The sequence below is a fragment of the Magnolia sinica genome, chromosome 8, assembly GCF_029962835.1.
Source record: "Magnolia sinica isolate HGM2019 chromosome 8, MsV1, whole genome shotgun sequence".
Classification (NCBI taxonomy): Eukaryota; Viridiplantae; Streptophyta; class Magnoliopsida; order Magnoliales; family Magnoliaceae; genus Magnolia; species Magnolia sinica.
In genome coordinates this window covers 85,257,211-85,280,081 of record NC_080580.1, presented here as the reverse complement: position 1 = coordinate 85,280,081, position 22,871 = coordinate 85,257,211, and the positions used below count along the sequence as shown (strand labels likewise).

General features: G+C 38.9%; 1 protein-coding gene across 1 annotated transcript in view; it reads left to right on the top strand.

Moving 5' to 3' along the window:
* Positions 1 to 22,871, top strand: part of LOC131253565 (transcription initiation factor IIB) — a 30,912-nt gene that overhangs the window by 2,336 nt on the left and 5,705 nt on the right. Inside the window, exons 2-4 of the mRNA XM_058254602.1 lie at positions 9,847 to 9,871; positions 22,501 to 22,630; positions 22,718 to 22,848. Coding sequence (XP_058110585.1) covers positions 9,847 to 9,871; positions 22,501 to 22,630; positions 22,718 to 22,848 — 286 coding nt within the window. The remainder of the gene's footprint in view (positions 1 to 9,846; positions 9,872 to 22,500; positions 22,631 to 22,717; positions 22,849 to 22,871) is intronic.

The following is a 22,871-nucleotide window of genomic DNA, read 5'->3' as shown; positions in this document are numbered from 1 at the left end:
GGGTTTGGGTGGTTAGATATGGTGATTTGAGTGAAGGAATGGTGATTTCTAGTAAATCTTTTCTCAGTGACACCAAAGAAAATTTGATCTCTATGCTCATTGTGGTAACTAGGATTTGAATCTGCATACTTTGCATCATGGCCTTGGGTTGCAACTAAGGAAAATAAATAATTGATGCTACCAAGAAATGAATAAAAGAAACAGAGGTCTCCAATGTTCCTTGCTAAGTGCTTGTGAACAAGGATAAGAATGTTCTTTATAGCATTTCTAGGTGCTGAGTTTTAGGTTGGTTATCATGTAGGCATTGTTTGAAATTTATGAAACACATCAAGTGCTGATGCAACATGAGTCATCTATAGGGGTTACTCTTTTTCTCAGCAATCTGAGGCCTTTAGCAGAAGTGCAATGACTTGATACTTACTCTTTTAAGTTGGTTATCATGTAGACATTGTTTGAAATTTATGAAACGCATCAAGTGCTGATGCCGCATGAGTCATCTATAGGGGTTACTCTTTTCCTCAGCTATCTGGAGCCTGTAGCTGTAGTGCAATGACTTGATACTTTCAAGGTGGATGCTACAGTTCATAAATGGACTGCTTTAGGGGATTGATTCCTCATCTAAGTCTATTTTTCATTCTTTGACATCAAGGCCAAATCATCTCTCCTTGTGAATTTGATTCTCAAAATAGGTCTAGATCTAGTCTAAAATTAGTTTTTTGAGCGTCTTTTTGGTGGAACTGAAGGAACAAGTGGAAAAACAAGAGAATTTGAAAATAAAATAAAATGGGGCCTCTATGGCCTTATCAGCATGTATCGGCCATAATGGCCCTGTATTGGTGTCAATATAGGGCTGATACGACCCATTTTTCTTAATTGAACAGTTCATCCCCATATCATGTAACAGGGGTGGCGGATATGGTTATGATACAACCATATCATAACCAATATTTAGAATCATTGCAGAGAGCCTCCTCAAGTGCTCATGAACAGGAAACAGAAACTTGAAACAGGACTTTCCCCATTACTGAAAAACAGGAAAAAACGACTAACAGCTATAGAGTAGTGCATGTAACTCTCCTGCCAACAATGTGACACTCCCTACTCAAAGCCCATTTCTGCCAGCTCGTCAGCCTTACTGTTATCGTCTCTTGGAATGTGTACAAAAGAAACCTGCTTACCCATGGACAGATCCAACGATTGTTTGACTAAATCTGTAATCCTCAAAATGGCAGACAGACCCCACAGCCCATGAAATTTATCTTAATGGAATCACCTTTGAAAATAATGGGGAAGATATTATGCTCCATAGCTGACTTGATGGCTTAGAAGCAGGGTATCCCAAATCGGTTATGTATCGGCCGTAACGGTAACGGTGGGGCCCATTACGCGATACGGGGGCGTAACGGGCGATGAGCTGATATTGTAACCGTAATGACCGTTACGGACCATAACGGCCGTTACGGACCTTGAAAAAAAAGAAAAAGAAAAAACTTACCTTTTTCCTTTCTTTTCTTCTTCTTCTCAGGTAGCTGCGGCTGCGGCTGCGGCCTTCTTCCTCTTCTTCTTCTTCGTTTTCTTCTTCTTCTTCTTCTCTCTCTCTCTCTCTCTCTGTTCTTTCCCTCTTTCCCTCTTTTTTCTTCTCTCTTCTTTCCCTCTTTTTTCTTTTCGGTTTCCCTCTCTCCTCCTCTTTTTTTTTTTTTTTTTTTGCAGGTGTACCACACGCCAGCTTAGCTGTTATAGGTACGTGTCACCCTAAGACGACCGCTGACACTCCTCGAGCTCCGAGTTGTACGAACGGTTCAAAGGAGATCAAAGTTATATGGGCTCCACAGTGATGTATTTATTATATTTACACCATTCATCTATTTTTAAATATCATTTTAGAGCATTACCCAAAAAATGAATCGTATCCAAAGATCGTCTGGACCACACCAAAAATAGCAGCGGAGATGATGATTTTCACCGTTAAACAATTCGTAGGCTCACCATAACATTTATTTTCCATCCAATCTGTTCATTAGGTCAAAAAGACCTAAATGAAGAGGAAAAACAAATTTCATATTGATCCAAAAGTTCTGTGATCCCAAAAAAGGTTTCAATGGTAGACGTTCAATCCCCCACTGCTTTTGCAGTGTAGTCCACTTGATAATTAGATCTGTATTATTTTTCGTGTCAAGCCTTAAGGCGATCTCGTCAAATGAATGGACGGTTTAAATGTAACACATTCATCACGGGTGGGGCCCAAAAAACTTTGACACGTGTGCTACACTTCACAATTCGTGCCCTTCAAAAATTGTACATGAGACATATATTAACTTAAAATTTACCAATTAAATTATGAACTGCAATTGCTAACTCACAATGCCAAAATCAAATTATTTGAATAGTTTTAATTGTTATTTTGTAGACTTTTATTTTTTAAAATAGGGCCTTTTGATTTTTTTCATGATTCACTATCCAATAAATGTCCACCAATACATAAGTGGGATAATGGCAATAAATTGCATGAATTTGAGGCTAATTTGGGGCATAGATTGGTCCTCCAAGTCAGCCCGAAATTGGCAATGCCATCTACCTGAATTTAATTTTATTTTTTTAAAGAACTATTGGGAGAAAGATATTAAATTGTTAAGTATATAAATTAGATATTTAGAAAATTAAATATATGAATTTTGTAGTCAAATTCAAGTTACCTGGTTCAAAAATTAATCAGACAGTCCAATACAACTTCTCACCAAAGAGTGGACCGTTACACCACCATAAACATGTTTCAATTTATAAATGAATGCATATTTGGAATGCGTAGAATATTCTGGATTTAATCCATATTTTTTCATATTTTTTTGGCAAAAAAAAATTTTTGCGCCGTTACGGGCCGTTACGCCCCTGTATCCGTATCGGTTTTGGAGGGCACCGTTACGCCAACCGATACTGATACGGGATACCTTGCTTAGAAGTAATGCTACAACTTCTGCATGATTGGACTAACAAATGGCAACAGGACCTGAGAATTCCACATGTGATTTCCTAGAATAATTGCAGATCCCAACACCAACCCCAAGGGTTGCCCAAAGAATTGTCATCAAAATTTGCCTTGATGTAACCTTGGGTGATGTTGCATAACAAAACCTTTGTGCACTTAGAAGTTACCTACGAAGTCGAAATTCCATTAAATCTGGAGTTTGCCTTTGCCTAGTGCAATGTATTATTAATAATCTCTCCCACCTTATGGACAACCATTTTCTTGTTTGTTGAAATTCTATCATTTCTTTCCAGCCAAATAAACTACAAAACAGCGTGAGCCATCATGTTGCACAATGTGTGCCCAATCTAACCACAAGCCTCAACAACCCGGCTTTCAATAGAATCCAAGACTGAAGGGTATAATCCATTGCCTACTGAATTTTGAAATAACAGTAGACAGTACCTCTCACGCGTAGGTTGAGGAGATGATTAATTGATTCCTCATTTGAACAGCAAAGTGAACATCTATTCAGAATGGCCATCCCCTTTTATTAGGTGGTTTATTGTTTAGATCTCTTTAACAGCAGCAGCCCATAAAAATGCCTTGATCTTTTGAGGGCAACCAGCCGACCAAAGTTTTGAGAAAGCAGGACCCCTGCTTACACTGCTTTTGTCAAAGTTGAGCTAGATACTTCAAGAATTTATCTGTTGACACCTCTCAGAAGTCCCTTCTCCGGATTCAAATGGATCTTTTCCTCTGTCTATGGTCCTTGCTCCTCTTGAAGATATCTTCTCTGGGATGATCTCAACATCATTAGATCTAAATGGGACTTCCCTTGCTGCATTAGATGAGACTTTAATGTTACTCATTTTACTTTGAAAAGTCCAATGGTTCTCGTATCTCTAGAAGTATGAGACTTTTTTTGGAACGGGTGGGTGGGAACAATTTGATCGATCTTCCTCTCTTAAATGTTAAATTTACCTGGTCGAATGGTCAACCTCCCCCTACTCTATCTCCCATTGATAGATTTCTAGTTTCACTGGATTGGCTGGATTCTTTCCCCTTGGTCTCCCAATGAGGTCTCCCCCGTCCCATCTTTGATCACTGCCCAATCCTTCTCGAGTCAGTGGAGGGGAGTTGGGGCCCCAAGCCTTTTAGGTTTGAAATATCCTGGTTCCACTTAGAAGGATTTTCAACATTATCTCCTCCTAGTGGAACTTTAATAAAGGGGCATTTTTACACTGGGCTCGAGTGGGGTGGCCTGTGGGATGCGGGGGCGCACTTGGGGTGGGCGGCCCGTGTGAGGCAGAACCCATGTGATTTGGGGCGCACAAGGGAGTGGAATCCATGTGATTTGGGGCCCATGAGGAGGATTCAGCTGATGACCTAACCCGTGGATGTGGGGCCTGAGCCAATGTCCGAAATATCGGTATCGCGTTGCGTATGGCATCCTTGGGATACAAATACATATCGGTTATCTCACAAGCTATATATTGTTTGTATTAGATAATTTATTATACTTTTTGGGAAACATTAGAAAACATTGGAAAAATGGTTGAATTTTTCAATGAAACTCTAGGGATTGTTAAAAAAGACTTTAATACACACTTTTAAATCATAACATCTCAAAAAACAAGTGCAAATAATAGGTTTGCTTCGTACAGGGTCTTAAACTATGCGCTGTCTGACTAAACTAATGCAACTATATTCAAATTGAATGCATAACATTTAGAGTGTATGTGATGATCATTTCATTAATCACTCCTAAATACTTCGATATTAGTCTTAATTGACGGCTGGTTGAAGGGAAATTGTGAAAAACAAAATTAATATTTTAATAAAAAAATTATTAATTATTAATTTAAAAATGACTTTTATTTTTCAAAAATTGACAAGGACTTAACAAATCAGTAGATCAGCCCTCATCCATACTTGATTTCATGTTTGGAGTATAACATTGCAAGCAATTCAAAATTTCCCTAAATTTCCCCTAAATCGGATCACCTACACTCACATTTCGAAATAAGAGTGTATGTGATAATCATTTCATCAAATACTCCTATATACATCAAAATTAGTCTCAATTGATAGCTGGTTGAAGAAAAATTTCGAAAAAAATAGAGAACATGAAGAACTGATGGATATCGAAATCAATGCTCCAACTCCATGATTTTTCATGCAAAACATGAAGAACCAATGGATTTATAACCATTTGACACAGATTTAACATAATTTCAACAAGGAAAGGGATCTAAAATTGAAAATGCTCACCGGATCGAACATGTGGGATATATTGGCACTACCTATGCGTTTCGTATTGCACGGGTGGGATACAAGATATATTGTGGGATATATCGGCCGATATCGTCGATATTTAAAACATTGGCCTGGGCTTTGAGATAAAGGGATTAATTCGCCATGCTCTATCAGTTCGAGCTTTTAGAGAAAGTGGTTAGTTGTCCTGCATCAAATTGGTATCATAGCGAGAGGTCTTGTGTTCGAGACTTCTCACCGGGGGTTATTAATGCAGGGGTTTTTTCACACTGGGCTCGAGTGGGGTGGCCTGTGGGATGAGGGGGCATACTTGGGATGGGTGGCTCATGTGAGGTGGAACCCATGTGATTTGGGGCCCATGAGGAGGCTTTAGCCGAGGATCTATCCATGGATGTGGGGCCTGGGCTATGAGATAAATGGATTAATTCGCCATACTCTATCAATTCGAGCTTTTAGAGCAAGTGGTTAGTTGTCCTGCATCAAACTCCTTTCAGCTTTCAGGTAGTTCAAGTTTTATCCAGAGTCATAAGTTGAAAAATCTCAAATCTAACTTGATTAAATGGAGAAAGGATATTTAGGTGGACCTCAATGTTGCGGCTTCTAGCTCCATCTCTATCATGGTGTGTTGTAAGGCCATTATGTAAAGGTAACGGTGGCAATCGTTACACGTTATGAGGTCGTAAAGGCCATTACAGCCCCCGTAATGGCTTGTTACACTCCTCGTAAGGGCCGTAATGGTCCATTATAGAACCAAATCAAGTTTGTTGTATTTTTTTCCAATAAAAGAAAAAGAGACTGTAATGGCCGTTGTAATGGCCATTACACCCCATATTGTAAAGGTAATAGTGGTAGCCGTTATGACCATTGTTACCGTTACGGAATACCTTGCTCTCTGCTATTTGGCTTTTAAATATTTAGGAAGAATCTTCTCCTCTCTCAGAGGAGAGTAGAGCCTTAAGGGAGATCCATAAAGCGGTATATGCGAGAGTTTCTCATCAGGAAGAGATAAAACAGTGTCAACGGTCCAGAGCCTCGTGGTTTAAAGCAAGAGACAAAAACATTGCTTTGTTCCATGCCATCGTCAGTGCCAAAGCTCGCTCTAACAAGATAAATTCTATTACGGTTATGGAACTGTGTGGTGGGATAAGATACCACGACTATGTGCAGAAGCTTGGCAAAGCTATGGAATGAATGACTGTCTTAAGGGGGGGAGGGGGGTTGATTAAGACCAAATAAAATTTATGCCTTTTAACATACAATTGCTTACTTAAACTAATGTACCAATTTAAACTAAAGCAATTAACTTTAAGGCTTCCAAGCCAATAGAGGGTCCAATCACATAAACTAGTAAAGATATGCCAATTATGCAACTAGTCTATAATTGATAGTGTACATGTGTGTGGGATGTGCTAATTATTCAAATCCCAGCATTCATCTAATCATGCATACATATAATTCAACAAAACAATCACATTAAGCATAATTAGAAAAGTACTCAAAAGACAATCCCAAACACAAGCATGTATAGTGGTTTGGTTTCCCTACTCTACTCCCAGCCATTGTGTACCAAATCGGGTTACATATAGGCCATAACGGCTCGTGATTGGATGTATACCCTCTTGGAATTTGCTTAGTGGTTCACCAAGTGGGACCTACACTTATAGGACCACGTGCCTTATACACAGTTTAAGGTTAAGTAGGAAAATAGCTTTAGCGGTGGACCTCCCAGGCATGAGATCAAATTAATTTTCTGATATATTTGTGTCATAGCCTTATTCTTTGCTCAATACTTTCTTCCAAAGTTTCACAACATCCATAGCCCACGTGAAAGGATATATACTCAATGCCGACCTTTGGAGCAAGCCTACAATAATTGCGAACTCACTTGTCTCTCCACTAGTGGTCTTCGCATTTGTTACCGCTCCCTTTATAGATTTCCTTAATCAAGTGATTATATCCTTTTTAAGTCCTTTCTTTCCCAACACCCTCAGATTTAGCTCTCTAGGGATCCTGTCATATACTTTCTCTAAGTCAATAAAGACCATGTTGAGATCCTTCCCTCTCTCCCTATATTTCTCTATAAATAAAGTTGGAAAGCTTCAGTGGTAGACCTCCCTGTCATTAAACCAAACTGATTTTTCGATATATTCATCTCATGCCATAGTTGCTCAATCGCACTCCCACGATAGTTAGTGCAGCTTTGTATGTCTCTTTTATTCTTATAAATAGGTACCATAGTACTTTTCCTCCATTCATCTAACGTTATCTTCAATCTTACAATCTTATTGAACAACTTTGTCAGCCAACATAACCTAGTATCTCCCATACACGTCCAAACCTTTCTTGGTATCCGTATACCATATAGTCCGATGGCCTTTCCTCTTTTCATCTTTTACAAAGCTTCTTTCACCTTACATATCCTAATTCTACAAAAGTATCTATGGTGTCCAAAGTTCTTTGAGCATATGGTTCGTTCTACCCTATGCTCTTAGAGTGGATGCCTTTTAACAGGTTTAGAAAATAGTGTATCCACCTTTTATTGATCTCATTGTCTTTTACTAGTATCATTTGGTTATTGCGTTATTGCTCTTAATGTAACTTACATGATCTAGGTACTCTCTAATTTTTGCAAGTTTAAAGACATCTTTCTCACCTTCTCTTATCCCCAAGCTATTGTAAAAATCCTTATAAGGATTATGTTTAGCCTTTTACTATTTTCTTACTATTTTTGGCATTTCTATATTGTTCAAAATTTTCATCGTTTCTAGTCCTTTGTTAGGATTTGAAACATGAATGTATCTTGTGAATAGCTTTTTGTACATCATCATTCCACCAGCAAGCAGCATTCGCAGTATTGGTATCATTACATGTATAGCTGGCTGGGGATACAGAAGCATGTATCGATATCACCGATACCCAAAAATGTATCGCTGACTAAAGAAAACATTGGCGAAACATGGGGAAAATGGTGGAATTTCTCAATGAAACTTCAAGAGATTCTAAGGCCTTGTTTGGATACCACCAAATAAGTTAATTTTTCTACTTACAGCAGTAGATAAGTAACTTATTTGAGATAAGTTTGGTTTAAGGTCAATTATAAGTAACTTTTTTTTACTTAAAGTTACTTAATCACTTCAGCTTAATAAGTAGAAACCAAGATAAGCTACTTTAGGCATAAGTAGCTTATTTTAAGTAACTTATGATCCCAACAGCTCCTAAAATACACATATTTGCATATTTAGGAATCAAATAATTGCAAAAAAGATGCATACAAAATAAGTTTTTCTTTAGTGGGGATCCAAAAGCATGTAACACTGACTCCGGGAAACATCGGAGGAACATGGGGAAAATGGTGAATTTTTCAATGATACTGGAGATGCTAAAATAGACATATATGCATATTTAAGAATCAAATAATACCGAAAAGGAAGCATATTTGCGTATTTAGGAATCAAATAGGAAGTTTCCCTTTAATGGGGGCCCAAAAGCATGTCTTGTTGACTGAGGGAAACAATGGGGAAACATGGGGGAAATGGTGGAGCCATCCATCTGTCCAACGATCCATCCATCCAACCACCCATCCATGCATGCATGCATATACATACATACAAACACACATGCATGATCCATCCAACCATACATGGATGCATGCATACACATATACAATGACAAAAAACATATCGACACACATGATCCATCCATCCATGCACACACCCATATATGCATAACCATCCATGCACACATATATATATTGATCCATCCATGCACACCCATATATACATAATTACAAATCCATCCAACTATCTATCCATCCATGCATACATACATACATACATACATGATCCATCCATCCATCCATTCATGCATGCATGCATGCACTTACAAACATAGATTTCATCATACAACCATGCACACATAAAAAAATTGAAATGATTTTTTTAACAGATAGATTTTTGGTGATCTCGATACATTAGCAATATTGTTGAAATATTGCCGATACATTAGCCATACAAGCTACACCTAGAATCTACACAGTCGAAAATATTGGTGATACATTGACGATACATTGCTGATACCCGGATTTTCTGATACTACTAGTGTTATTGGTATCGTCTACTTAGAGAAAATGATAATATCAGGGATACTTAGACAATGCCACCAAGTTTTCTTATATAATTGGCTTTCCCCTCTAGATACTCTCAAAGCATCTTTTGCCACTTATATGATTATCTCGTTGATTGAAAGCAACCTATGTAATAGACTATCAGATACTGCTTGATTGTAATTAATGTAATGGTTACATTATTACTGTCGGAGTTTTGTGATTTCATTGCCGGTCCCTAGCATGGATGAAGGAGGGTTGTGTTAGATTGGCAGCCGGCATTGAACTTACGCCATAACTTTCATCATGAGTCCAAAAAATTGAGTGCCTTTGAATTGTACTTCTTTACTAATTTGTACTCTATTTAAAACTCAATAGTATATCATTGATAATGTTTCACTTCTGATATTGAGTTTCATTTGTTTGTTATATGTTGTTTTCTTGTTAAATCTTACAGTACATGAGTTGTATAAATGTTTACTAATCTAGTTGCATTGTGTTTCAGGTTGGGCCTTGTTGCGACAATTAAGGTACAATCTTCACTTTAAGATCATGTTTGAAGTTTTGGCTATGATTTGTATTTCTTGGACATGCAATTATTTCTAATAATATTTCACTAACTGTATGTACTTATAATTTGATACTATGATTCTTCAAACACTTTACTTTTAATGGTTCCACTTTCTTGCATGCTTGGTCAATTTTTAGCAACTACCATGAATCATAACCTAGGTAATACCATTATTATTATTATTATTATTATTATTTTTTTGGGGGGGGGGGGGGGGGGTGGGGGCGCTTTTGCACACTTGGTTTACCAAGAGTTGGGTCCCCATTATCTCTTACCATTGAAAGATGGTTGGCATGAATCTAAAAGCAATTCATAATTTGAAGTTTGTAAAATCAAATTTGAATTAAGGCTTAAGATTTAGACTCACCATTGGTAGAAAATCTTTTCTGTTATTTGAGATAAACGTTTTTGTACCTTGTACTAGTTGGTATTGTTAAGTGGGATTAAATTATATCACCTACTATAGCAATTGTGTTGTTAATTATGCTCTTTTGCTTGTTATTGGAGAGATGTTGATTATAATGGTGAGACGAAAATATTTATTGCTAGCATATATAGTAATTTCTTTTGCCTTGTTTGTCTAGACCTTGTATTTATTTGTGACATTTTTTTTAATCTTTGTGACATGATATATATATATATATATATATATATATATATATATATATATATATATATATATATATATATATATATATATATATAAAATCTTTTGTGTTGTTCCAAGTATAAATTGAGTATAGACTCCCAAAAAAAACATATTTGTTTGTTTTATGCGATTTGTAATATGAAATTTGTATTCTAATATGTACACTACCATGAAATTATATACTAATTGTATACTGTCAAAGAGAACAAAGCATTTGGGAGGAGGAAGACAGTTATGGTTGGATGTCTCTATCTTATACAAAGCGAATTGCCAAATTATCTAAAGTGCCCTTAGCACAAAGGGAAAAAAAATAAAGTAAAAGAATAAGAGGAATAACGGAGTCACGGTTCATAGAGTCACGGTCCACTGAGTCACAGGCCATGCGTCCATACAAATATACGTCTACAATCCCCCTCAAGCTGAGGCATACATATCAATCATGCCCAGCTTGCCAAGAATATGTTGTTCAACTTCATTTGTAAGAGCCTTAGTGAAGATATTAACATTTAACAGTCTATGCAATAGATGGAACAAAAGGTATAAAAATAATGCTAGCAATAACATTCTCATGATAAAATGACAATCAACCTCAGTATGTTTTGTCTGCCCATGAAAAGTAAGAATAGAACAGTGTGCCGTAAAGGTAACGGTGGCAACCGTTACACATTAGGGGTTGTAACGGCCATAACAACCATTATGGACAAAATGACTTGTAACTATTGTTAACGGCCCGTTACGCCCCCTGTAAAGGCCGTAACAGCCCCATAATGGTCTATTACGAGGCTCAAACAAGGTTTTCGGATTTATTTTTTATTTAAAAAAAAAAAACAAGATTGCCTTGGGAAAAAAGCATGGTGCCATGTTGTTGAATGTCAATCATCTGCCAAACCTACCCAATCTGTATCAGAATAGCCTTCAATATTAAAACTATTGTGACAGCTAAATAAGATGCCATGTCTTGGGGAGGATTTAATGTAGCACAAGATGCGACGGACTACCTCAAGATGACTAGAATGAGGAGCATGTACGAACTAACTTATTAAACTCACTGCATGAGAAAAACCTGGACTAGTAATAGTCAAATATATCAACCGACCAACCAAACGTTGGTACATTCAAGGATCATCAAGAGGTTCCCCATCATCAGCCCAAAGCTTTTTATTAAATCTTTAATGGTAAATCAGTAAGCTTGACACCAAGATTATCAGTTTAAGTCAACAAATCAAGGGCATAGTTTCATTAAGACAAAATGATGCCCTTCTTTGAACGAGAGACTTTAATATTAAGAAAGTAGTTTAGCAAGCCAAATCTTTGATGTCAAATAGCTTACTCAGAGCTTCAACTTGAAATCGTACTAGCATCATCACCATTAACAATGATATCATCCACACGCATACTCACAATGATAATACCCTATACAAGTAACTTTACAAATACCAAATGATCTTAGTGAACACAAGTAAATCTAATACAAATCAAAACCGTATTTAAAAAGAAAAAAGATAAAGAAAACACTCTTATGTCTTAACATCTAATTGGCGCAATAACCAATTCATGCTAGCAACAAGAGAAATTATTACCCAACCAAATTCATTCTAAGAAAGAGTAAAAATCTTAGAATAATCATCACCGTATGTTTGTGTAAATCCTTTAACAGCTAGACAGGCTTTATATCTAGCCATACTACCATCTTACACTCAATGACAATCCACCTGATTCTTCCGTGCACGTAAATCAATCATCTCCTATTTATGATTCTTTTCAATGGCAACCATCTCTTCCTCTATAGCTTGACACCATAGAGGAGAATTAAGAGCTTCTTTAAGATTTTTATCAATAGTGGAAAAAGAACACTTAGGGTAAATATAATGCAGGGGCATTTTCACACCGGGCTCGAGTGGGGTCGCTTGTGGGATGCAGGGGCACACTCGGGGTGGGCGGGGCCCACGGGGGAGGTGTCGTGTTCGAGACTCTTCACCGGGGGTGATTAATGCTCATTTCACACTGGGCTCGAGTGAGGTAGCCTGTGGGATGCGGGGACACACTCGAGGCGGGCGGCCCATGTGAGGCAGTACCCATGTGATTTGGGGCCTACGAGGGGAGTTCGGCCGAGGTCCTAACCCATGAGATGTGGGGCCTAGGCTATAGAATAAAGGGATTAATTCGCTATACTCTAACAATTCGAGCTTTTAGAGCAAGTGGTTAATTGTCCTGCATCAAATTGGTATCTCAGAGAGGGAGGTCTCGTGTTCGAGACTCCTCACTGGGGGTGATTAACGCTGGGGCATTTTCACACCGGGCTCGAGTGGGGTCGCTTCTGGGATGCAGGGGCACCCTCAGGGTGGGCGGGGCCCACGGGAGAGGTCTCGTATTCGAGACTCCTCACCGGGGGCGATTAATGTGCATTTCACACCGGGCTCGAGTGGGGTAGCCCGTGGGATGCGGGGACGCACTCGGGGTAGGCGGCCCATGTGATTTGGGGCCCACGAGGGAGGTTCGGCCGAGGTTCTAACCCATGAGATGTGGGGCCTGGGCTATGAGATAAAGAGATTAATTCGCCATACTCTAACAATTCGAGCTTTTAGAGTAAGTGGTTAATTATCCTGCATCAAATTGGTATCAGAGCAGGAGGTCTTGTGTTTGAGACTCCTCACCGGGGGTGATTAATGCAGGGGCATTTTCACACCGCGCTCGATTGGGGAAGCTCGTGGGATGCGGGGACACACTCGGGGTGGGTGACCCATGTGATTTGGGGCCCACGCGGGAGGTCTCGTGTTCGAGACTCCTCACTGGGGGTGATTAATGCGCGTTTCACACCGGGCTCGAGTGGGGTAGCCCGTGGGATGCGGGGACACTCAAGGTGGGCGACCCATGTGATTTGGGACCCACGAGGAGGGTTCGGCCGAGGTCCTAACCCATGAGATGTGGGGCCTGGGCTATGGGATAAATGGATTAATTCGCCATACTTTAACAGTTCGAGCTTTTAGAGCAAGTGGTTAATTATCCTACATCAAATTGGACCTATGTGATTTGGGGCCCACGAGGGGGGTTCGGCCGAGGTCCTAACCCATAAGATATGGGGCCTGGGCTATGAGATAAAGGGATTAATTCGCCATACTCTAACAGTTCGAGCTTTTAGAGCAAGTGGTTAATTGTCTTGCATCAAATTGGTATCAGAGAGGGAGGTCTCGTGTTCGAGACTCCTCACCGGGGGTGATTAATGCAGGGGCATTTTCACACCGGGCTCGAGTGGGGTTGCCTGTGGGATGCAGGGGCACACTCGGGGTGGGCGGGTCCCACGAGGGAGGTCTCGTGTTCGAGACTCCTCACCGGGGGTGATTAATACACATTTCACACTGGGTGCGAGTGGGGTAGCCTGTGGGATGCGGGGACACACTCGGGGTGGGCGGCCCCTGTAAGGCGGTACCCATGTGATTTGGCGCCTACGAGGGGGGTTCGGCCGAGGCCCTAACCCCTGAGATGTGGGGCCTAGGCTATGAGATAAAAGGGATTAATTCATTATACTCTAACAGTTTGAGCTTTTAGAGCAAGTGGTTAATTGTCCTGCATCAAAATATAAAGGACTTGTCATTGAATACAGAGAATGATAGGAAACATAGCATGAGAAGTACATTGTCTTATTGACTTTTCTTATAGAACATGCAAATTCAAGGATGAGTCCAAATATGGATCACTATAAATAGGCAAGCTAGTATGAACACTATCACTACCTATCGCCAAAGGAGCATATTCTACATGGTGGCTTGTGGGATGACTGAAATACAAGCATCTTTTAACATACACCTTCAAATTTAGTTTAGCTGATTATGAATCGGGAATAACCATATCTTTAACATTATCAGGTTTAGAAGAGACCTATGGAATGGGAGAAGCAGAAATGATCGGACTAGACTCGAGAATAGGAACAAGAACCAGAGAATTATACTTTCCTTGACCCTTGAAAAATATAGAGCATCTTCAAAATACTTAACATCCATGGAGACATAACATTTCTTAGTGATTGAATCAAAATACTCATTCCCTTCTCGAGTAAATGAGTATCCTAAGAAAATACATTTGACAACCCTATTTGACAATTTATTTCGATAAGGATTGGTGTTATAGACGTAACAAACACACCAAAGATGTGCAGTAGAATTTTAGGAATATGATAGATTGTTGAAAAATATTAAATAGGAGATTGACGAGAAATAACTTTAATAGGTAAATGATTAATCAAATAATAAGCAATAAGAACAACATTTGATCATAAGGACTTCGGAACATACATACCCATAAGAAAAGCACAAGTAACTTCTAGGAGATGCTTATGCTTTCTTTCGGCCATTCCATTCTGTTGCTGGGTAATATGCACACAAGTGGTCTGCAGTTAACACCATTCTCCTGAAGATAAGGCATCATAAAATTGGAAATAATTTCCTTTGCATTATCGGTATAGACAATACCAATATTCATATTCAATTGATCTTTAGACCAAACATGAAACACTTTGAAAATAGAACCAACCACATTTATATTTTTCATCAAATAAATCAATATCATATGAGAAACATCATTAATAAACGAGACAATATTAAAAGGCAATAGAAGCAATGGGAATTAAACCCATACATCGGATTAACCAATGAAAAAACTGTATTAGACTTATTCTCTATAGGAGGATAAGCATACTTATGATGTTTGGTTTAAAAAAGCTCCATATTGTAAATTTTTTTACATCACTAGACTAAATTGACTGAGGTTAGAAAGACTAAGAGACTAAATTGGAAGGATGAGACAATGCCTAGTATAAAGTTCTTCCTATTTAACATTAAGACACTTGCTAAATTGACTTGAGGAATTTGAATGAAGGTTGTATGATCCATCCTTCTCACATCCACCACCAAGCAACTTCCTTGTCTTCAGATCCCCGAAAGACATAATGATCAGGAAAAAATGTTATACTGCAGTTTATGTCTTTCGTAATTTGACTAATGGATAACAAATTAAAAGTAATATTAGAGACAATAAAATACTGGACAAGGAGAATGCTGGCGAAACGGAAACTTTACCCCTTTACTCAGTAGGTATTAAGGTATTGTATGTTAATTTCACATGACCTAAATTATGATTGGGGGTAACGAGGAAGAAGAAACAAATGTAGTTTGAAGAGTTGTGAAATGTGGATGAAAAGGCCTTATTTGAGTGACGTCCCTTAGTTCGACAACATACTCACTTTCCAAGAGATAGACCACTTCACCAGCTTGTGGAACCACAAGAGAAATTACTGATGGTACATCGTCGTCAATAATATTATGAGAATCCCCACCATCTTTAGTTGCAAAATTAGCAGCTCGGCTTTAAGGTCTACAATGAAGTACCCAACAATAATCAACAATATGTCTATGCTCTTACAGTTGATCACGACATGTGTGCAAGGCATTGCTTGTGCCGTGCAATTCCACCGGCAGTTGCAAACCTACATATAGCTCACACATTATGTGTCTTTTCAATAGCACTACGATCATGCCTGTACTTCCATCCCAAGTCATTCGACTTGGGTTTCAAAGAAGAAGATTGGAAAGAAGAAGACATGATCATGTACACTTGGAGAGAGAGAGAGAGAGAGAGAGAGAGAGAGAGAGAGATCTAGTCTTCTTGGATCTTGAACTTGTGTTGTTCTTGTAAGTTCAACTTTGTTTCTTGTAGTTGTAGCCTTGCTTGTACACTTGACTCCTCTTGGGTCTTAAAAATGAAATTGCACATGGACAGCCCACGAGCTATGCACGGAAGCTTGGCAGAGCTAAGGAATGATGACTATTTCCTTCTTCTTCTTTTTTTCGGGGGTAGGACCAAATAAAATTTTGGCCAATTAAAACACAATTGCCTAGTTAAACTAATATACAAATTAAACTAAGACAATTAAGTCTAAGGCTTTCAAGCCATTAAAGGGTCCAATCACATAAGCTACAATGGATGTGATAATTAAGCAGCTTGTCTTTAAACATGATAGTGTACATGTGTGTGTGGGATGTGCTACCTATCAACTCCTAATATTCATCTAATCATGCATACATATAATTAAACATTCAATCACATAAGCATAATTAAACAAGTGCTCAAATAAAAATCTCAAACACAAGCATGTATGGTGGTTCAGTTTCCCTACTCCACTCCTGGCTGACACACTTTACTCATGAGTGTACCGGATTTCACTATCGCAAGTTTTAAATCAAGTTTACCTTTGACCTTTACAATCCTACAGAAGGACCAGCTCCCGCAAGAGATTACGTAGTTTTTTATAGACTCACCACGAACTTTGGTCCTACACAAGAACCTACTGACATACACTCTTGCCGAAGGCTCCCGCAAGTGACTTTAGTTGGTTTTCTATCGGCTGACCAACAACCTCGGTCCTAGTCCTACACGGAGACTAACACGTACACACCCATGTCTGGTGAATTCAACCTTACGCAAGAGCTTAGGTCCTACACAAGAACCTATTCAAATTTTGGTCACAAACTCCTACTCTCAATCCTACACAAGGAAATGGTATGAACTCACTTAATGCACTTGTCGAATTGAGCCCCATTGATGCGCCGTTCTTGAGTTGCCTTTTCAAAGCTCTCCCGTGCTTGAATCCACTCCTCAATTGATCACCTGATCATGATGTCGATGAGTTGTCAATGCTTTAGCTCTAAAATCAAACACTTTACATGCAATGCTCTAATGTGGTGACCAAGGTGATGGGAGGTTAGGTAGAATCTCTTATAACTAATGGAAAGTTGTAAACCCTAGGGGGATTCACCAAGAATGGCTTTCTGAAGGATTTAGACAAGGATATACCTATAGAGGTTGAGTCTAAATTCTAGAGAATGGTGGAGATTGAGTTCATCTTCAACATTGAGGTTGGAATCCTCATTAGAGTGGTAAAGCTCAAGAAGATTAATAAAATTACATGGGACATGAGGCTTAGGATGTGGGATATGATTGAGGATTTACGTAAGCTTCATTTGCACCAAAAACCTGTGGCACTCGGTTTCATTTGAATTACCTGGAATTCTACCCTAGCCCGCTATCTTGTTTTAGCCCTTTTCAGTGGGACCGAAGGTTGCTTAAATTGTGCAGTTTTTCCAAAAACACAGGACCTCTAAAGCCAATCTAAGGATGATCAATTTAGGCTCTTATGGCTTAAGGGATGATTTTTTTTTAAAAAAAGGTTTACCTATTAGGTTTAAGATCATCTAGATGTTTAGGTTGTTTTCAGTCAAGGGTTAGGGTTACCAAGGCACCGCATTTACCTATTATTTGCTCATTGATGCCCCACATTCACTTGTGTCTTCGGTCTTTAGCTTCTAAAGGCTCAACTGACCACATGACACAAGGACTCACGTCATTGACAAATATGATACGTAAATCAGTGCACTAACAGAAACAAAAAAAAAAATCTATATATATATATATGTATCAAAGTTGAAACAGAAAGCAAGTAAGAAAGAAATAAAGAGAGTATGAGACTATGAGAGAATGTAAGAGAAAAAGAGAATGAATGAGAGAATGTAGGTGAAAGAGAGAAAAGAACATGAGAGAGAGAGAGAGAGAGAGAGAGAGAGAGAGAGAGAGAGAGAGAGAGTCAATGAATTGAATGATGACATTCTTGAATCTTGATCTTTGAACACTTCAAATTCAAAGTTCGAACTTGATGGTATTCTTGAATCTTGATCTTGGTTGGGAAATGAAAAGTAAATGTAATAGAGAAACTTGAAGTCTTGAAACTTGAAAGAGTTGTCTTGTAGAGAGATTAGATTAAGAGAGAGAGAAGTAAAAGAAAGAGAAAGAGAAAGAGTGAGAGATTGTAAGCTTTAGAGTAGAGAATAGAGAAGATATGGGAATTTGAGTGCCTATTCATAGGTAAAAGTGACTGAAATTGCAAAAAAAAAAAACAAAAAACCATTGGGCATTATGCGATTGCATAATACTCACATTAAGAGTGTGTGATCGCATACATGTCAAGATCACACATGCCATGATGGCATATGCGGTCTCTTCACATATAAGCGGATATGCAATTGCATTTGACAATAGTGTTTTAAATATTATGCGAAGACCTTCAAACATAATGTTAAATAAGAAGGGAGATAGCCGTTGTGTTGTCTGAGTCATCAAAATAATCTTTTATCTGTGACCTCCATTTAGCCCCAAAGCCCATCATTCTTTCTAGAAGATAAGAGGACAAAGTCCAGATCAACGTGGTTGTACGCTTTTCTTCATATCCATTTTACACAGAAATGCTAGGTTAATCCCATTGTCTTTGAGTGCATTCCTTTGCCCCATGCACACCATCTAAAATTTGGCGTCTTGAGCAAAGTCACCCTAGTACGGGGATCACAACCTTAAGTTTGCGAGCTAAAACTTTTGCAAGGACCTTATTAATACTCCCCACGAAACTAACGGGCCAGCAGTTGTTTAACTCACATTAATGCCTAAATTTAGCCTCACCCAATGACAAAATTTTTGAAATAGTTCCAAAATTCAACTTCTCCAAAAATTTGTGAATAAACGCAAAAGAAAATATTAGGGCTTGGACCCTTATCCTTCCTAAGAGATATGACTACTTTGATTTCCTCTTCATCTAATTAGCTCTATAAGAATGGCCAAGAGGAAGGACCTGCATCAAAATCCAACTTAGCCATCCAAATTCCGCCTTATGGAATAAGGGCATGTTTATCTTCACAGACACTTATACAGTAAAAGCTATGACTATGCAAATGGCTGCATATTAAGTACTTACACATACTTTACAGTGTCAAGTATTTTCATATGCCCTAAACGCGGCCCTCAGTCTGGGCCTAGGCCTAAAATCTATGCCTGGTTCTTGGGCCATTTCAAGCGAGGGACAATGATGAATGCTTGGCACAGCCCATCACCAAGTGGTCATTGCTATAATAGTTCAAAGACACTTGTTAGTGGTTTCATTTGATGTACAAGGATAGTTTAAAGACAACCATTGGCTCCAGAGTCATGTTTCTATGATCCAAACCATTTACATGTAGCATTTTTTTGTTGCTGGAAGATATCTCCCAAGAAAAAAAGTTTTGGGGGGGGGGGGGGGGAAAGAAAAGAGAATCTTGAATTAGATTTTTTCAAACCTTCTATCACTTAACTTTTTCCCTTGTAGGGCTGGGGATAGGGCCAATGATAAGGCCTTTCCAGCTCAATTAGGGCCAGGCCGCCACAGTCATACTAGGGCCAACCCTAGAGCTTGGCCAATTGCCACCCCTACTCCTAGATCACGTGATTGGATGATCCTAACTATTCTAATTAGTGGTTGGGAAATGGATGCTCTATATTGAGTATGCTCAAAAAGGTCTAAGTATTGATTTGGAACGTCCGTCTTGAGGGGCCCACTTTTGATGGCCCATCCCTTTAAAATCAATTTGATTGGATAATCCTAATCATCCAATTAGTGGTCTGGGAAATGGACAATCCATATTGAGAATGAGAGAGGTCTAACCTTTGATGTGGACTGCCCATCATGTGTGGCCCACTTTTGATTGCCCATAGCCTTTAGATCACTTTGATTTTGATTAATGGTTTGGGAAATATATGGTCCATATTTACTAGAGCGGTCTTAAGTATTTGATTTTGACTGTCCATCATGTGGGACTGCCTTCGATTGCTCATCCCTCTAAAATCACTTCAATTGGATGATCCTAACCATCCAAATAGTGTTTTGAAAAATGGTTGATGTGGATGATCTATCATGTGGGAGGTTACCTTTGATCGTGCATTGCTCTCAAGTCATTTTGATTGGATGACCCTAAGCATCCAATTTATGGCTTGAGAAATTGGATGGTCCATATTGAGTATACTAAAAAACTGTCCATTGTGAGGGGCCCACTTTTGATGGCCCATTTCTCTCAAATCACTTTAATTGGATGGTTGTAACCAATTGATTAGTGGTTTGGGAAATGGACAGGTCCCATATTGATTATACTAGAGAGGTGTAAGCATTGATGTGGGGTTATCCTAACCATCCAATTACTGGTTCAGGAAATGGATGTTCCATATTGAGTACACTAGAAAGTTCTGAGCATTGATGTGGACTTTCCATCATGTGAGCCCAGCTTTGATTGCCTATCCCTCTAAAATAACTTTTAGTGGATAAGTTATAGGCACTAGGGCTATGCACATCTAAACGGTGGCCTTATATACGGTGGTAAGATAGAAGGGGTTATTTTTTCATGGGAAAATGTTTCCTTATGGAGGATATGTGAAAATATAATGTGCATTTACATTGGAAAAATGGCTCATGTGAAAACATTTTCACAGAAATTGACAGACTCAAACATGGGAAGATCCTATTTATGTACATAAATAGAAATTTATGTATGAAAAGGAGTGCAAACAAACATGACCTAAAGCTTCTCAAAATCAGTGGTGATTTCTCGCTGTCTCCTCCCTATTTTCATGAAGAATATTGTTTGATTTAATTCCTCCGTGTGCATTCAATACAATCTCTCCTTTACATTTTGCTTGTTTGGATTCATGGAAAGAAAAGGTCTTTCCATAGGAAATTCCTTTGCTCTTTTTGACCTTTTTTTGCAAGAAAGCATTTCCTACAGTAGGAAATTTCTTGGAGAATATGTCATTTATTTTCTCACCTCTCAAGAAAATATGTTTCCCATGCTCACCGGGAAGAAGCTTTCCAATGTGAATTTTCTGGTCCCATCGATATTAGAGACAACTTTTGCAGAAGCAGTGGGCCTCCAACCAATCTTCAGATCTTTTGATGTGTTTCCAGCTGAAGTGGAAGGAGACTCAAGGAACACAATTGATTGGACCATTTACGGCAACTATACCTGGAACGTTGCAGATATGGTTGTTGAGGCATTGGACCTGTGCAGAGGGAAAATAGTTTATTTCATGCACACGCCTCATGAAGCTAAGAAGATTCCTGATCATCTGTTAGTGGAGGACAGGAGATCTGTCTAACGCTCCCAGCCAATCTCCCCTGTGGGCCTGCTTGTTTTTCTTGTCCTTTCATTTGCCTTCTGTCTGTAGCTTCTCTTCAGTCTCTTGTGGCTAGGTTGTATTGATGCTGTATATTTTGTGTTATTTTTCTTTTAATAAGTAAAAAACTCGCAATGTGCACATCTGCAACCCATCTAATGTGAAGCATCCCACATGGTGCCACATTCCACATGTGCCTATGTCTCACATGTGCCGCATGTTCCAATGCCCCATGCATTCCACATATACCACATGTTCCAATGTCTATAGGTGCCCCAGGAGGGCCAGAAACTCACCCAGAGGCTTAATCTGGTTGAGTAGGCAGGGTGTGTACACCAGGAAAATTGCAGGCAAGCTAGGCCTAAAAGATTTGAGCACAATTAGATGGGGCTTTTTTGGCTAAGACAAACTGATGTCTCACCCACCCATTGTCAAATCTTGTAGTTTGTTGTTACTTTTACAGTTATTATTTTCTCACAGATTATGCTTGTGCACTTCTGTGTCCTCCATTTACATCCAATTTGTTAGGGCATATAGATCACATTTTATTTTACCGTATTGGCATAACTTGCTCTTTTTCACTTTTCAAAGACTTGCTTTCCTCTTGTCATAGCTATGCATATCTGGTAATTCGATCTAGTAAGAAGAAATACTTTACTGAGCAGACTGAGTTATGGATGAATGCTCACATGGTCATTTCAGGCTTTATTGGTATTTGCAAGGCCATGCCAGGACAATTTTCTTATTGAATGCCTTAGCTAGTGTGTAGCTTGCAGAGCTGTCTGCTGGTTATTTTGATATCCATTTTTCATTTTGAGAATGGTCAATGGCCAGCCATGCTTGCAAGGGAATGCGTAGTGTCAAATCTCATTTAGTTGGTGTTTCCATCTGCTATAATTTATGAGGGTCTGAAATTTGATCTGAAGGATCGTGCCAACGAGATATACAAGAAGGTTGAAGATCTGAAGTCTATTAGGGGAAGAAATCAGGATGCAATTTTTGCTGCCTGCCTATATATTGCTTGTCGGCAGGAGGACCGGCCTCGCACTGTTAAGGGTACTGGTTAAGATTAACGTCTGGATGCATTTTAGTTTTTCTTCCTCTGTTTATATAAGCTTCACTGTGTTTCTGACCTGCAACTAGAAATTTGCTCTGTTGCTAATGGAGCTACGAAAAAGGAAATTGGTCGGGCAAAAGAATACATTGTGAAACAGCTGGAGCTTGAGATGGGCCAATCGATGGAGATGGGAACTATACATGCTGGGGATTTTCTGGTAAGTTTATTCAAGTAGTGCTG